Source organism: Pelophylax lessonae, assembly GCF_965119305.1.
Source record: "Pelophylax lessonae genome assembly, chromosome: 1".
In the NCBI taxonomy this organism is placed as follows: domain Eukaryota; kingdom Metazoa; phylum Chordata; class Amphibia; order Anura; family Ranidae; genus Pelophylax; species Pelophylax lessonae.
The window spans coordinates 484,098,988-484,116,254 of NC_138768.1; the positions used below are offsets into that span (position 1 = coordinate 484,098,988).

The 17,267-nt window shown below is 49.6% G+C and overlaps 1 protein-coding gene across 2 annotated transcripts in view; it reads right to left on the bottom strand.

Annotated features, from left to right (window-relative positions):
* Positions 1-17,267, bottom strand: part of POLR2B (RNA polymerase II subunit B) — an 837,536-nt gene that overhangs the window by 667,823 nt on the left and 152,446 nt on the right. For both annotated transcript variants that reach the window (XM_082254374.1, XM_082254373.1), the window contains one exon: positions 10,560-10,779. In XM_082254374.1, the coding sequence (XP_082110500.1) occupies positions 10,560-10,779 (220 nt within the window). The remainder of the gene's footprint in view (positions 1-10,559; positions 10,780-17,267) is intronic.

Here is a 17,267-nt window from a genome sequence, read left to right on the forward strand (position 1 = left end):
CCAGGACTCCACCCCAGCCTGACAGGCTGGCATCCGTGGTTATCACCGTCCACAGGAACGGACAGAAGGATTTTTCTTCTGACACAGCCGGGGACTGAAGTCACCACAGAAGATCCATTCTGGTCTGGTGACTCAACGAAACCCTCAGATCCAAGGACTGAGGAAGCCTGTCCCACCTGGCCAAGCTCTCTTTTTGGAGAGGCCGAGTGTGAAACTGAGCAAATGGGATCGCCTCGAAGGCTGATACCATCAACCCCAGGCAGCGCATACAGGTCCTGAGCGATGAGGACTGGTTGTCCCTGAGGGACCTGACCTCGTTTTTAAGGGTCCGGAGCTTGTCCTCCAGCAGAAAAACCTTCACTTGAACAGAGTCCAGAACCATTCATAGATTGGGAAGACGAACAGAAGGAGACAAAGTCGACTTCTGAACGTTGATGGTCCAACCGAACTCCTGTAGCGTCTGTACCGTAGTCGACAGATCGCACGCCAGGCTCTGACTGGCACTCGATCTTAACAGAAGATCGTCTAGATATCCCAAGACCACAATGCCCTGTGCCCTCAACAGGCCCAGAACAGGCGCCAGCACTTTGGTAAAGACCCTTGGAGCCGAAGCAAGGCAGAAAGGTAATGCTACAAACTGATAATGGTCCTCCGCAATGGCGAACCAAATGTACCTCTGATGACCCTCGAAAATGGGGATGTGCAGATACGCATCCTTCAGGTCGATAGAGGCCAGGAATTCCCCTCGACTCAGGGAGACCACCACCGAGCGGAGGGATTCCATGCTGAACTTCCGAACGCGCACAAAGCGGTTCAGAGCTTTCAAGTCCAGGATAGGACGCACCTTGCCCTCCTTTCTGGGTACAGTGAACAGATTGGAGTAAAACCCCGGAATCTGTCCCGATGAGGCACCGGGACAATAACCCCCTGAATCAAGAGGTCCTGCACCGCTTGATGCAGGTCCTGTAAATGCCCTGGGGTCAAATGAAGATTTGAGGGAAAGAATGTCCACCGGCCGTGAAAGGAATTCGATCTTGTATCCTGATCGAATGATCTCCTGAACCCACCTGTCCTGAATACGGAACAGCCAAGGTTGGAGGAAAGCACGCAAACGTCCCCCACCCCTGAAACGGGTGAGGGCGTCCCTTCAGGCAGAGGCGGGCTGCGCCGCCGTGCCGTTATGGCCGGACTTTTGCTTACCCGCCCAGGGCTTCTTCTGGCCACCCTGGCCCTTGAAAGGTTTGCCCTTGAATTGCGACTTAAAGGCACAAAAGGACCCCTGAGTGGGTCTAAAGGCGGGACCTTGCTTGCCGCGAAAGGACTTGTTCCTCGGATTCTGGGGCAGCAGAGTGCTCTTGCCCCCAGTGACTCCTTTCACCAAAGTATCCAAGGCCTCGCCAAAAAGGCGAGACCCAGCATAAGGAAAGTCAGCCATCGTTTTCCATGACATCTGGTCAGCCGACCAGCTCTTCAGCCAGATCAGTCGACGGTTAAGTACTAGACAGGCGTGCAGCCAAAGGGGCCTCATTTAAGGCCGCATCGCACAAAAACATAACCCCTTGATGAATTTGGTCCACCATTTCCAGCGTAGCAGGTGGGGCAGAATCAGACACTAGTGTGCGTCTAAGCACCTTAGTCCAGTCCGCCACAGCCTGAGCCACCATGACAGAAGCGAAAATAGGTTTGAGCATGGAACTCGCCACCGTATAGGCATGGCGGGCAAGATACTCCAACCTCCTGTCCGTAGGATGCCGGAACACTGGGGTATCCTCAGTAGGAACCAGAGTAGCCTTGTTCAACACGGCCACAGCGTGATCCACCTTTGGGGCCACGCACCAGCACGCATCCGTAGAAGGCACAAAGGGGTACAGCAGTTTAAACCGACTAGGCACCGTGAAGGGGCGTTTTAAACTGCGCCATTGTTCATTCACTGTGTGATGAAACTCAGCGGGGCAGGGAAAAACCTGCGCCGACTTGCGGGCCCTATGTGTACCAAATGAGGACACAACGGCCTGAGGAGTGGGCTCATCCTCCAAATGTAGTGTTTCTTTCACAGAAGAAATCAAATCCTCCATGTGTGCGCGTTCTTCAGGTGACCCCGGGGAAGATTCATCAACCCCCTCAGACCCCAGAGGGTCCAGGGACGAGCGAGACCCTGACAAGGGCACGCCAGCCACATCACCATCTGAAGAGGAGAAAGATAATCTGGGCCTTTTCCTAGCAGCACGTTCAGCCATCAGCACCTCCATTTTTTACACCAAAGACGCCACCACAGCGGCCAAATTAGGTATAACGGGGGGGTTCAGCAGAACTGGGGTCCCCCACCAAGGCTGGGGGGAATTTGCTGTTCTGAGAATCCATTGCAAATAATAGTGAAAGTACTGGCCCTTTAAAAGCGCTGCGGATAACGCAGCCCACCGCTATAAAACACAGTGTACACAGACCCCGCAAAAGGGACAAAACTGAGCCAGGAAGGATAGAACAGAGAGATATGGAAGAGACAGTCTGCAGAGCCCCACAGAGTGTTACCACACCGATCGCTGCTCCAGAGGAAAAGGAAGTGAGGTCACTAGAAGCTGAACTATATGCTGCAAGGCACAGGGAAAATGGCTGCCCATAGGAAGGCTTCGGTAAGATGGCCGCCGACATGTGCTCGGAACGATCGTTCTGCCACACACAAGATGGCGCCAAAATCACTACATAGCAAGCTATAGCAAAAGCCCACAGTGAAGCCAGACATGCTGCCCACATCCAAAATGGCAGACCGCGCGTTTTTCAGCCGCAGCGGTCGTCTCACATACAGTCTGCACCTCCCAAACACTAAAAGTGACAAAGGAGAGGGGCCCCCACATCACACAGTGCCAGCAGTGTATATGGGGTGCCTCTATGAACGGAAAGCCTCTGTCCTCAGATGACAGGGAATGCCGTCAGCCAAAAACGCAGGACACTGCAGCACAGAACCGCAGATGTGTCCAGTGAGGTAGCCACCTCACAGGTTGCATCCCTGCTGCTAGCAGGGATGGGTCGTTCATAGCGCGAGGGCGAACCATAGCCGAAAGCTCAATGGCGGGCTGGGGATCCATCTGACCCTCTGCCCTGGAGAGCCAGGGCGGCCAGTCCGATTCCCAGCTCCACATGATCCATCTTCATCCGAAGATCCGACTAAACTAAAGCTGACAAAATAAACAGCTAGTAAAGCAAAGAAAACTGACATTTTGCAAATAAAAATCAAAGGAAAGATTAGAAAGGCCGAGACTGAAGCCCCAGCACAGGGAAGCCCGACTACTCCTGACGCTAGGCAGAGACAAACTAAGTTGGGAGGGATTACTGCAGGGGGGGTATTGACCAGTGGGACAGCCCCCATGGGTGTGTCTATGCTAAATGCTTTTGTTCTTTTGACTAAGTCTTATGCCTAGCTACTCCTGCGGAGCGGAAGTCAATACCCAATAGTGATGACTTATGAGGGGCGGCGACTGTCAGAGGACGTAAGAAATAAAGATCGTTTTTATATTAATATTTCTCAATGTAAGCCTGGACCAATCACAGTGGGACATCTGGTGACCGGACGGGTGGGGCGGTGCACCGCCCCGGCGTCACGATCACCGCTTCCGCCTTCCGTTCCCGCGGCCCGAGCAGTGTGTCCCAGCAGCCGGAGAGAGAAGACGTCGCGTCAACTCCCCTCAGAGACAGTTCTCGCTGAGTCAGGACCAGTCCAGGTCAGGAGAACCAGGAGACGGACACCAGGACTCGGCTCGGAGTCGGATCGGGCGGCGGCGGGCCTCCTTGATCGTGGATTTGTGGACAGAACGGCGGCAGAGCCAGAGAGACCGCATTCGGAATCGGATCCGCAGGCCGCGCAAGGCGAGGTGGTGACGGACGGTCGGTCACGGTCAGGTGACACGGGTCGGAAAAGAGCGAGACGAGTCCACTCCAGCCCTGTGCAGAAGCAGCCCGGTAAGGTAAGCGAGTCCTCTCAGACCTCCTCCTCCGTCCACAAAAAAAATGCATGCAAGCAGCCATTGCCGCCATCCATGATGAAGCACAGGCTGCACAGCACACTTGTCTGGTCCCGGCCTGGGTAACCTAATAAATCTTGCACCGTGACCTGCCTGTATCTACCTGTTCTGGCCTGGCCTGGCCTGGGTCCATCCATGGACCCAGGCCAGGTAGGTACAGGCAGGTCACAGTGCAAGATTTATCAAGTTACCCAGGCCGGGCCCAGACCAGAGTGTGCAGATATCATTATATACATCATGGATGGATGGATGGAAGGGGCCTGTACGCTTGTCACTACATTGAAAGGGGGCCTGTACGCTTGTCACTACATTGAAAGGGGGCCTGTACGCTTGTCACTACATTGAAAGGGGGCCTGTACGCTTGTCACTACATTGAAAGGGGGCCTGTACGCTTGTCACTACATTGAAAGGGGGCCTGTACGCTTGTCACTACATTGAAAGGGGGCCTGTACGCTTGTCACTACATTGAAAGGGGGCCTGTACGCTTGTCACTACATTGAAAGGGGGCCTGTACGCTTGTCACTACATTGAAAGGGGGCCTGTACGCTTGTCACTACATTGAAAGGGGGCCTGTACGCTTGTCACTACATTGAAAGGGGGCCTGTACGCTTGTCACTACATTGAAAGGGGGCCTGTACGCTTGTCACTACATTGAAAGGGGGCCTGTACGCTTGTCACTACATTGAAAGGGGGCCTGTACGCTTGTCACTACATTGAAAGGGGGCCTGTACGCTTGTCACTACATTGAAAGGGGGCCTGTACGCTTGTCACTACATTGAAAGGGGGCCTGTACGCTTGTCACTACATTGAAAGGGGGCCTGTACGCTTGTCACTACATTGAAAGGGGGCCTGTACGCTTGTCACTACATTGAAAGGGGGCCTGTACGCTTGTCACTACATTGAAAGGGGGCCTGTACGCTTGTCACTACATTGAAAGGGGGCCTGTACGCTTGTCACTACATTGAAAGGGGGCCTGTACGCTTGTCACTACATTGAAAGGGGGCCTGTACGCTTGTCACTACATTGAAAGGGGGCCTGTACGCTTGTCACTACATTGAAAGGGGGCCTGTACGCTTGTCACTACATTGAAAGGGGGCCTGTACGCTTGTCACTACATTGAAAGGGGGCCTGTACTGTGGGGTTTGTGCTAGGGGGCCTGTACTGTGGGGTTTGTGCTAGGGGGCCTGTACTGTGGGGTTTGTGCTAGGGGGCCTGTACTGTGGGGTTTGTGCTAGGGGGCCTGTACTGTGGGGTTTGTGCTAGGGGGCCTGTACTGTGGGGTTTGTGCTAGGGGGCCTGTACTGTGGGGTTTGTGCTAGGGGGCCTGTACTGTGGGGTTTGTGCTAGGGGGCCTGTACTGTGGGGTTTGTGCTAGGGGGCCTGTACTGTGGGGTTTGTGCTAGGGGGCCTGTACTGTGGGGTTTGTGCTAGGGGGCCTGTACTGTGGGGTTTGTGCTAGGGGGCCTGTACTGTGGGGTTTGTGCTAGGGGGCCTGTACTGTGGGGTTTGTGCTAGGGGGCCTGTACTGTGGGGTTTGTGCTAGGGGGCCTGTACTGTGGGGTTTGTGCTAGGGGGCCTGTACTGTGGGGTTTGTGCTAGGGGGCCTGTACTGTGGGGTTTGTGCTAGGGGGCCTGTACTGTGGGGTTTGTGCTAGGGGGCCTGTACTGTGGGGTTTGTGCTAGGGGGCCTGTACTGTGGGGTTTGTGCTAGGGGGCCTGTACTGTGGGGTTTGTGCTAGGGGGCCTGTACTGTGGGGTTTGCGCTAGGGGGGTCTGTACTGTGGGGTTTGCGCTAGGGGGGTCTGTACTGTGGGGTTTGCGCTAGGGGGGTCTGTACTGTGGGGTTTGTGCTAGGGGGGTCTGTACTGTGGGGTTTGTGCTAGGGGGTCTGTACTGTGGGGTTTGTGCTAGGGGGTCTGTACTGTGGGGTTTGTGCTAGGGGGTCTGTACTGTGGGATTTGTGCCACTCTCAGTCAGTGTATCCCATAATATGGTGTGTCTCACAGTATACCCCATAATAGGGCCCCTGCTCCCTATTATGGTATATACTAGTACTGATGGACCCCTTAATATGTGTAATGTTTTGGGAGAATTTGTTCACGCAAGCAAAACACAGGGGGCAAAATGGGTGGTCTATAAGGGGTGGGGCTTCTGAGAAATGTGAGGGGTCAAAATAGAAGGGCGGGGTCTTGCGCCCCCCCCCCCCCATCTTAAAACTTCACCAGCCGCCACTGAAGTGAGGTGGTGGATATAAAGATCAAGCTGATTATACCTGAAATTTTCTGGATAATCATAATTATGACTTATTTGTTAAGTATTAAAGACTGAAGCTTGCCACAAATTCGATTTTCTGTACGGCTCTGGGGACACCTAGAGTTTTCCATTAACAGGAAGTGGCAATAGAAAGCTTGGCGCCCATCCCGCCTCCTACGATTGGCTATATGACGATTTAGGGGAGTATAAATAAGATCTGCATAACCGGAAGTGATGTCTTTGATAACGCCCAAAATAGGCGGGCGAAACGCGTCAACGCACTTCCTGGCAGAGGAGCATCACACGACATCACTTCCTGGAACCACCGTGGAACGCACGCCGGCAGCGTACGTGGAAGTGGGATGACTTGTAGTGACTACTTAATCCAATGCCAATTACAACTGTACTTTTGTGAGTAATATTCTTATATTTATGAAATAAAAACACCCACGGGCTTCACTATGTCTGGCTCCTTCCCCTTCTTTTAAATATATGGTCGTGGAGAAAGTGGAGAGGAGCCATTACAGAGATATCTTAGAGGCTGTGCTGGATCCATCCATCCGTCCAGGGGATATTGTCTCAGTTTAAGGCTTTTCTTTATCCTTGATCTGGTGAGTGCATCCCCATAGGGGGTTTCTTTCCTGAGAGCACTTAGGCACCTATGTGGATCACTGAGCACTTTTCCAGCACCTTAGTTCCATCCAAGGGAACCATTTTGGACTGCAGTTTAATTCAAATATTTTTTGCACTACTTGCATATGTTTGCACTATGGATAATTTATGATTGCACCTTATTTATACCTGTTAGCGCTGCCTTTTGATTAATTTTAGTCATTCTTGGTTTTTACGCGAGTAGCAGCTTCAGGACATACACCTTTTATTTATATCTATTTATGTTCTCTTAGCGCGGGTTTTAATAATCTAGTTGTACATGTGGGCACTAATGACCAAGTAAGAGGAAGGTGGAGGATCCTAAAGAAGGATTTCAGGGACTGAAGGTGGTTTTCTCTGAAATACTGCCGGTACCTCGAGCCACACAGGAGAGGCAGGAGATTAGGGAACTTAACAAGTGGCTGAGGAATTGGTGTAGGAAGGAGGGGTTTGGGCTCATGGAGAACTGGGCTGACTTCTCAGTCAGCTACCGGCTCTTTAGTAAGGATGGGCTGCACCTTAATGGGGATGGTACAGCTCTTTTGGGGAGAAAGATGGCCACCAAGGAGGAGGTAGAGCTGGAATTTATATCACTATTGGGAAAAGTGGCAAAACTGGGATCAGTCATCGTATTGGGGAACTTCAATTATCCCGACATTGACTGGGAAGAGGGGACTACACACTCACAGAAGGCCCTTCTATTCATGGAAACCTTACAGGATAACTACATGTCTCAGTTGGTGGATTCTCCTAATAGAGAAAATGCAGTCCTGGATCTATTGATCACTAATGACCCAGACCTAATCTCGGAGGTAGAGTCCAGGACAACCTGGGCTCTAGTGATCACAGGATGATCACATTTAGCGTAAATAATATAACAAGGCAAGTGGGGAACTTAAGAACCCTAAACTTCAGAAGGGCAAACTTTCCCAAATTGTGCTCCATGATGGAAAGGGTAAACTGGGACCAAACCGTAGGAACACTGACCACAGAGGAAAAATGGGATTGCTTTAGGAACATATTAAACAAATGCATCACGCAGTACATTCCTATGGGAAATAAATTTAGAAGACACAAAGCAAAACCTGGCTGGCTAAACCGTAACGTTAAAAAACTTAAGGGAAAAAACTTGGCCTTCAAGAATTATAAATCAAAGGGCACAGTATCGGCTTTTCTTGCCAAGGAGGCAAATAGGAAATGTAAATACGAAATCAAAATGGCTAAAATCAGCTTTGAGAGACAAATAGCGGAGAATAGTAAAAAGAACCCAAAGAAATTCTTTAAATATATCAACAGCAAAAAAACTAGGGCAGAGCATATTGCACACATTATTAACAATGATGGGAGGATGGTTACAGAGGACACTGAAAAGGCAACCGTGCTGAACGCCTTTTTCTCGTCAGTTTTTACGCAGGAAAAGGAGGGGTACACTGACCATGACTGTATGGTTAGTAATACACAGGACTTGCCGCTACGGCTAACAGAGGGTGAAATTAGGGAAAGGCTGGATAAAATGAACACAAATAAATCACCAGGCCCGGATGGCGTAAATCCGAGAGTACTCAAAGAACTCAGTAAGATTATATCTAGACCACTGTTCCTGATCCTTGCTGACAGTATTATGACAGGAAATGTACCAGGGGATTGGAGGAAAGCTAACGTGATACCGATATTCAAAAAAGGGCAGAGGCATGTCACGGGAAGTTATAGGCCTGTCAGTCTGACATCGATAGTATGTAAACTTCTGGAGGGGATGATAAGGGACTATAGACTTTTCTCAAGACAACAACATCATCAGCCTTAACCAGCACGGGTTTACAAATGGGCGTTCTTGTCAAACCAATCTCTTAACATTCTACGAGGAGGTGAGCTGTGAGCTTGATAGGGGGAGACCAGTGGATGTGGTGTACCAAACGCTAAGGCGTTTGATACAGTTCCCCACAAGCGCTTAATTTATAAAATAAGGTCTGCAGGCATCGACCACAAGGTCTGCTCTTGGATACGGAACTGGCTAAAAGGGCGTGTCCAAAGGGTGGTAATAAATAGCGCATACTCAGACTGGTCTGAGGTGGTAAGCGGGGTCCCCCAACGCCCAAGTCCTGGGACCAACCCTGTTCAATTTATTCATAAAGAGCATTGAAGATGGGATCAGTAGCTCTATATCAGTTTTTACAGACGACACAAAATTGGGCAGGGCAATAACTGCACAGCATGAAGCAGATATCCTACAGAATGACCTGAACAAAATAACAGTGGACATGGCAAATGAGGTTTAATGTGGAGAAGTGTAAGGTTTTGCACTTGGGGACTAAAAGCATAAAAGCACAATACACTTTAGGGGGGAACCTTTGGGGGAATCAAAAATGGAGAAGGATCTGGGAGTCCTGGTAGAGGATAGACTAAGCAATAGCATGCAATGTCAAGCGGCAGCTGCAAAAGCAGGCAGAATATTAGCATGCATAAAGAAAGGGATGTATTCCAGAGAAAAAACTATAATCCTTTCACTTTATAAAACTCTGGTCCGACTATATCTGGAGTATCTGTCCAGTTCTGGTCGCCGGTCCTCAGGAGGGATGTGTTGGAGCTGGAGAAGGTCCAGAGAAGGGCAACTAAACTAATTAGGGGATTGGAGGACCTTAATTTTGAAGAGCGTCTGCAATCGCTTGATTTAGTCTCCCTGGAGAAGAGACGCCTGAGAGGGGACATGATCGCAATTTATAAAAATCTCAATGGCGATCTCAGCATAGAAAAAAAGCTATTCAGTCGGAAAGATTGCATGAGGACTAGAGGGCATACAATGCGTCTGGAGGAGAAGCGTTTTAACCTCAGGCAACGAGGGGGGTTCTTTACTGTTAGGGCTACAAGATTGTGGAATTCTCTACCACAAGGTGGTTTCTGCGGGAAGTATGGTGGATTTCAAAAGACTCTTAGACGTGCATCTCAAGAATCAGAACATTCAGGGGTATGCAAGATGATTACGGCCACACACACCTACACATGTTGAACTGGATGGACTTTTGTCTTTATTCAACCTCACCTACTATGTAACTATGTAAGATAAGACGGAAAGCTAGGAGATACCAACAATGCCACACATCCTCCCTGGAGCAGACGGAAAAAATCAGCAAGGCAACAGCATTTTAAGTAGTACGTGGGGGGGGGTCATGCCATGTTTGAATAGAGCCACCGCTTTCAATCGCATCACATGTGGAAGAGCTGCACACCCAAGCCACTGCCAGGCTACAGAGTAAACAAGTAAACAAGCAGAGTTCATTACCAAGCAAAGGAGGACAAAAAGGGGTGGTAGACCGAAGTATATTTCTCTACAGCATAACCAGGCACTTTAGGCCACTGTAGAACTTTGTACCCAACAGTCCCCTCAATCTACTGAATTAATTAGGCCCATGAGCGTATTGCACTAGGGCACACCGAACCAAGGTGAGATGGGGGTAGGGAGTTCTTCAATTTTGTACATAGGTAGGCAGTGAATGCTGATTTTTAAAAGACAGACCAATATTATACATAACCCTACGCTCTTCATAGATGTGTTATAGGTTGTAAAAGGCTAAAATGCATTGCATGCCTGCTAGAAAATTAAAATATCGCACACAAAAACATAAAAACGTTTTTAAGTTTTACCTTCTCAGACCCATTAATGATAAAGTAACCTCCTGGGTCTAGTGGACATTCATTTAGCTCGCATAGATCACGATCAGTAAGGCCATTCAAGAGGCAGTATGTAGAACGCAGCATTATTGGTATTTTTCCAATAAAAGTTTTCTGATGCTGAGTTTGAATCTGTTCCTCCCCTTCTTTTATGACAGTCTTTGTGATATCAACATAGAGCGGGGCAGAATACCTGTATTGGAATTCAAAAACACAAAGTTTGCCTTTATTACATCATCTCAGTTCTTTATAAAGCAGAAAATAAAAAAAAAGGTATGACCAACACCCCCATCATCCAACACCTTCCCGAAAGAACCACGCAGACAGTAAAGTACCAGCAGACATTTTTTGATGTGACAAGAGGGAGTTATGATCAAGTTAAGTATGATTATACTTAATTACACATAGTATCCACAGTAGAAGAGTGTATACTATGATACTTCACAACAATCAAGGTTTAACAATCAAGGTTTAACACTATCTTTCAACAGCAATGGTGTTGCCAAGAAAAAAAAAAACTGATTTTTTTGTTACTCACCGTAAAATCCCTTTTTTGAGTTCATGGAATGACACAGCTGCTTCGTTATCCATGACATAACAGGGTTTTATAGCCCCAACTACAGGAGTAGGTCACTGGGCAGAAAAAAAAATGGATTTTTGTCTTATCGTAAAATCCTTTCCTCTGAGGTTCACTGACAGACACTGCTTCAATTCTTCAGACCATTGGGCTTATGCTCTTGCTTTCTAGGAGTAGGACTAGGGGAAAACCTTTGGTTACGCCTCTGGGGCAGTCTCAGAGGGTATACCATCACTTCCTGCTGTAGGACTTCCAGTTTGTAACAAGCAGTATCAAGAAGAACAAATAACTCAACCCCAAAAGAGGGGCAGGTGCTGTGTCCGTCAGTGAACCTCAGAGAAAAGGATTTTACAATAGGACAAAAATTCTGTTCCATTTCTTTCATTGACAGACACCGCTTCAATTCTTCAGATTATTGGGATGTCCCAAAGCAGGTCATGAGGGGTGGTAAAAAACACAGCAAAAGCAGAATTCCCAAACAAGGCTAAACATAGCCAACCAGGTAATAGCTCAACTAGGAACAACTGGAGCTCATCACCAGAAAAAAAAAAAAAAAAAAAAAAAAAAACACAACACCCTCAAGAACTGGAAGCCTATGCAACCACAGCCTGCAAAACCTTGTGGCCAAACGCCACATCCGAAGATGCCAGTACATCCACCTTATAAAACTTTGTGAATGTGTGTACAACCAGGTAGCCGCCTTTCACACCTGAACCACTGACGACTGACGGAAAGGTCCAGGAGGCACTACGCGCCCTCGTTGAACGCGCTTTAAACAGGGAAAGGAGGGACCTGACACTTAATGGAGTAGGCCTGCACCACCATCTGCCTGATCCAATTAGAAATGCTCGCAGCAGATGCGGCCTGCCCCTTACGAGGTCCATCCGTAAGAACAAACAATCAGATTTCCTAATTGGTTCAGTCACCGCCAGGTAAACCTGGATCGTCCGTACCACATCTAAGGAATCAGTTTACTTAGGATGTTAAGGCATAGGCCAGAGGGACGGTAAACACTGTCTTCATTCGAGTGAAACCCAGAGACAACCTTAGAAAGGAACTCCTGACAGGGTTATAACACCACTTTGTCACTATGAATCACCAAGTAAGGTGACTGACAGGCCCAGAGCTAAACGATGATCTACACCCAATCGTAGAAACTCCAACAGGTGAGACACAGAAAAGGAGCGGGGAGAAACCCCTCCAAGACTCACACACAGTAATGTACGCCTTCCAAACTCGATGATAAACCTTCCTGGAAGTAGATTTCCTAGCCTTCAACAGCCCTCTGTCTTTCAGCACCTAGCTTTCAATTGCCACGCCGTTAAAGCAGGATGGAAGATTGGTCCAGAGACCGCAACAAACTTCTGCAACTTCCTGTTGAGATGGGAAGCCAGCAGGTCCACATTGGGGGTCCCCCACCGAAGACCCATTTGATTGAAAACCTCCAGGTGAAGACTATTCTCCCGAATCAAACGAGATAGTTTGCTTGACAATTCTCCACCCTCGCAATGTGCACAGCAGAGAGGGACGGAACATATCGTTCTGCCCACTTCGAGGGCAGCCAGGGCACTCTGTGCCCCGATGATTGCCATATGCTACAGCCGTAGCATTGTCCGATTGTATCCGCACAGGGCATCCATGCAGAAGATTTGTCCACTGAGACAGTCTGATCGCCTGAATTTCCAGGATGTTGGTCGGCAACCTGGACTCCTGAGTCCAGACACCTTAGGCCGAACACACTCCCAAGACACCACCCCATCTGGAAAGACTGGCATCCATGGTGATTACAGCCCAATACAGGGGAAGAAAACATTTTCCCAGGAGCCGAACAGCCTCCTGTAGCTTCAGCAGTTTTGTTTGAGGAAGAAACACCCGGGCTGACGCTGAGTCCAGCGCCAGACCCAAGTAGTCCAGCTTTGTGGATGGAGACAGAGCAGATTTCTGAAAATTCAGTGTCCACCCGAACTCCTGCAGGGTTCGCACGCAACCTCCAAGTCGGCTTCTAGAGCAGAGGAAGACACTGCACGCAGAAGCCGATCGTCCAGGTAACCCACTACCACGAACCCCTTCTGCCGTAGCAAGGCCAAAACTGGGGCCAAAACCTTTGTGAACACTCGAGGAGCTGAGGCGAGACCAAAGGGTAACGCCACGAATTGAAGTGCTCCTCGCTCACGGCAAAACGAAGAAACCACTGATGCGTGACATTTTGGAATATGAAGGTAAGCATCCTTGAGATCGATAGAAGCCATCAGATCTCCGTGATGAAGTAAAGCTACTACTGTGCTAATGGATTCCATACAAAATTTCTTAACCCACACAAAGTGGTTCAGAGCCTTGAGATCCAAGATCAGACGAACCGGGCCTTCCTTCCTGGGAACTGGAAACAGATTTGAATAAAAACTTTGGAAAGGTTCAGACTCTGTAACTGACACAATAACTGCTTGTGCTAACAGGTCCTGCACTGCTCCGTAAAGGCCCTGTAGCCGCTCTGGAGCCTGGCGTAAGTTGGAAGGAAAGAACCTTCCCGGAGGAAACTCGATCTAGTAACTGAACCGATTCAATTTGTGGACCAATTTGTCCTGAATGAACAAGGTCCACAAATCAGGAAAAAATTGAAGACGTCCACCCCCCCCACCCCCCCCACCCCAGACGCAGGTGAGGGCACCCCTTTAGGCTGGGGCATGCTGGTCTGCGGAACCATATAGTTACATAGTAGGTGAGGTTGAATAAAGACAATAGTCCATCCAGTTCAACCTGTGTAGGTGTGTGTGGCCGTAATCATCTTGCATACCCCTGAATGTTCTGATCCTTGAGATGCACGTCCAGTAGTCTTTTGGAAGCCACCATACTACCCGCAGAAACCACCTCTTGTGGTAGAGAATTCCACAATCTTGTAGCCCTAATAAAGAACCCCCCACGTTGCCTGAGGTTAAAACGCTTCTCCTCTAATCGCATTGTATGCCCCCGAGTCCTCATGCAATCCCTTCGACTAAACAGCTTTTTTTCTAAGCTGAGATCCCCATTGAGATATTTAAAAATTGCTATCATGTCCCCCCTCAGGCGTCTCTTCTCTAGGGAGAATAAATCAAGTGATTGTAGACGCTCTTCATAATCAAGGTCCTCCAATCCCCTAATTAGTTTAGTTGCCCTTCTCTGGACTTTCTCCAGCTCCACATCCCTTCTGAGGACTGGCGACCAGAACTGGACAGAATACTCCAGATGCGGTCGGACCAGAGTTTTATAAAGTGCCCGAAGCCAGAAAAGCCCGCTTTGGACTTACCATTCCAGGGTCTCTTGTAGCCTCCTGCAATGTTACGGGTGGATCTTGAGCCCTTTTCCTGCGAGCCAGCCGGATGAAAGGGGCCGCTTCTGAGCCGAAAAGAAAACCAGCTTAAAGCGAGGTTCCTTGCCCTTAGCAGCCTGTGGAAGAAAAGTACCTGTAAAAACCCTTAATGATCTCTTCCATAGAGGCACCGAACAAACGGTCACCTACAAAAGGAAGATCAGTAGCTTTTTAGAAGCCTGGTCAGCTGACCAGTACTTCAACCAGATCATGCGGCGAAGGATCACCGCTGTCACAGAAACCCTGCCGGCCAGGGGGGCCGTAGCCAGGGATGCATCACAAATATACTGTAACCCTTGGATCAACTGATCCGCCAGCTCAGAAGGATGTTGACTCCCCTTCAGATCCTAGTGAAAAACCTTAGCCCATTATGTTAAGGTCTGGGATACCAAGGTGATAGCAAACACTAGTCTTAAAACTCAACCATCTACAGTGAAAAGGTACCAGACTAGAGCCTCAGGTCTTTAGTCCATGGGTCCTTAAAACACAGGGAATCTTCCACCGACAAAAGTGTGGTCTTATTCAGCCTGGAAACCTGAGAGTCCACCGACAGTGGAACCGTCGGTTTCTTCAGAAGAGACTCCTAAAAGGGATATCTTCTGGCAAAATGCATCGGTATTCCAACCATGCGTTTAGGGAACCCCACTGACTAGTGACAATCTCAACAAAATAGGCAGGAAAGGGAAAAACCTTATTTACCTTGGAAGATTTGCGGGTCCCAAATTGCACCGGCGTTGCCAACTCAACAGCAGCTGAGTCCTCCAACTGTAAAGTTTCCCGAAAGTGATAAAGATAAAAAGACAAGGCGCCTCTAAGTGCAGGAGGCTCTGAGCATTTATGAGGTTAAAAGAATAAAAGCACTCACATTTGGTAAATGGACCTCCTGGAGGTCTGACGAAGGAGCTGAGCTGCGAAACATGTAACCGCCCACCACCTGCTCTATTGGACACCAGCCGCTGCGTCCACACCCTGCCTTCAGGAAATCTCATGCCGACCAGGCTGAGACACAGATGAAAGGACGCATCTACAGGAAGCGGATCACCGGATGTCCTCATTTCAACCACTCAGCACAGCGGATAGGAAGACTCCAGACAGATCTTTGCTACGCCCATGTCACATTTACCAAATGTGAGTGCTTTTATACTTTTAACCTAATACTCAGAGCCTACTGCACTTAAAGGCGCCTCGTCTATCTTTACCACTTTCAGAGCAGCTTCTCCTCTCCAGTGCTGCCGAAGTGCAGTGTCTCACCTAAAGCCTGCTGTATTCCACGGAAGCGCCCATACAACAAACCCTTGTTCTGTAAAGTTTCCCGCACTGATACAATCAGGGTCTCCACCAGCACTTTTTCATGCGCGGCTGCAGCAGGATCCTCACTATTCGAACACTCAGCGTGCATAGACGCAGACCCAGAGGGCTGACACCCGTCCGCGGCGGCCAAATCCAACTCAGAATCTGAGTTGGCAGAGGATACAGGTGAAGGAGGGGAGCGCTTCTTGCCAGGTCTCCTTTGCAGGGCCATATCTACTTTGGCTACTAGTGACTGCAGGGCTGCCAGGTCACACTGAGACCAAGAGGGTCCCTCAGCTTCCAGGAGTGGATCGGTGGTGAAACGAGCCCCCAAGCTCCATATTCATAAAGGGTTAAGCAGAACCATGCTGCTCAGCAAAGAAAAATGTTCCCCCCTCCTGTGCACCGCTGTGGCACTACAAGAATCAGCGTACCCGCAGCGCTGTATATAGTAAAGGAAGGATAGTGTACCCCCAGATACTCACCACCCGAGCTGGAAAGTGCCAAATTGATCTGCCACACTGCTGGAAAGATGCTGACCTGCCACTAGAGGGCCTCACAGCCTCAGCACTGTCTCAGACTACAGGAAATTGGCCACCAATGCAAGTCTATGGAAAACCAAATACATGGCTGCCGAACCAAGCATCACAGAGACCACGAAAAAAAACAGCACCTCGTGGTGCTGCACAGGACCCTGGACCCCACGTAAAAAATTTAGACCCCCAGTAGGGAACTCCCGGGGACCTCCCCTCCCTGCAGCACCCAGGTACGGACACCCCCTACAGGGGCCGACAGCAGCATCATCCACCGCTCCTCAAGCCCAGCACCACATAGCCCCCCCCCCCCCCACTTGCACCTGTTTGAGGGCCTGGGGGTGGGGGGGAACAGGAAACACATAAGGGCTCCAAAATTAAGGGGAAGGAGGAGGGGGAAGCACAAGGGGGAGGAAGGACACAGGGGGCCCTACCATCCCCAGGGGGGCCCGCGACCACTCCAGCAATTACGCAGGAAAGGAGGGGGGGGGGGGGACACTATTTACCATGCCACGGGTTACCAGGCGGGCGCCACTCCTAGCAGTCCACCACACCATCTTCGAATGCTGGTGCTGCGGCCTGAGGTACGCTGCGACTTTGGTCATGACTATTGTCGTGACCATGGCTATGCGACCTCGTGAGGCATTTCACTCGCCGGTCAACTCCCGTCCAGTGGGGCTATGTCGTGGCCAACCAAGCGCAGAGCTAATATTTGGGTTGCGCTCGCAGGCCAGATTGGGAAGACCATAAGGATCTAGAATATCCAGTGCATTGCCTAGTCTGGTTGTTGATTGTAGTTCACACATCAATCCAAGGTTGCGCTCCTTGAGCCTTCCTGGTCAACAGGCCCTTTAGATGACCTGTCCTATGTGTAAGCGATAACCCACTTGCCCTAAGCTCCAGGACACCGATGCACAGGCAAGCATCCTTGAAAAGGA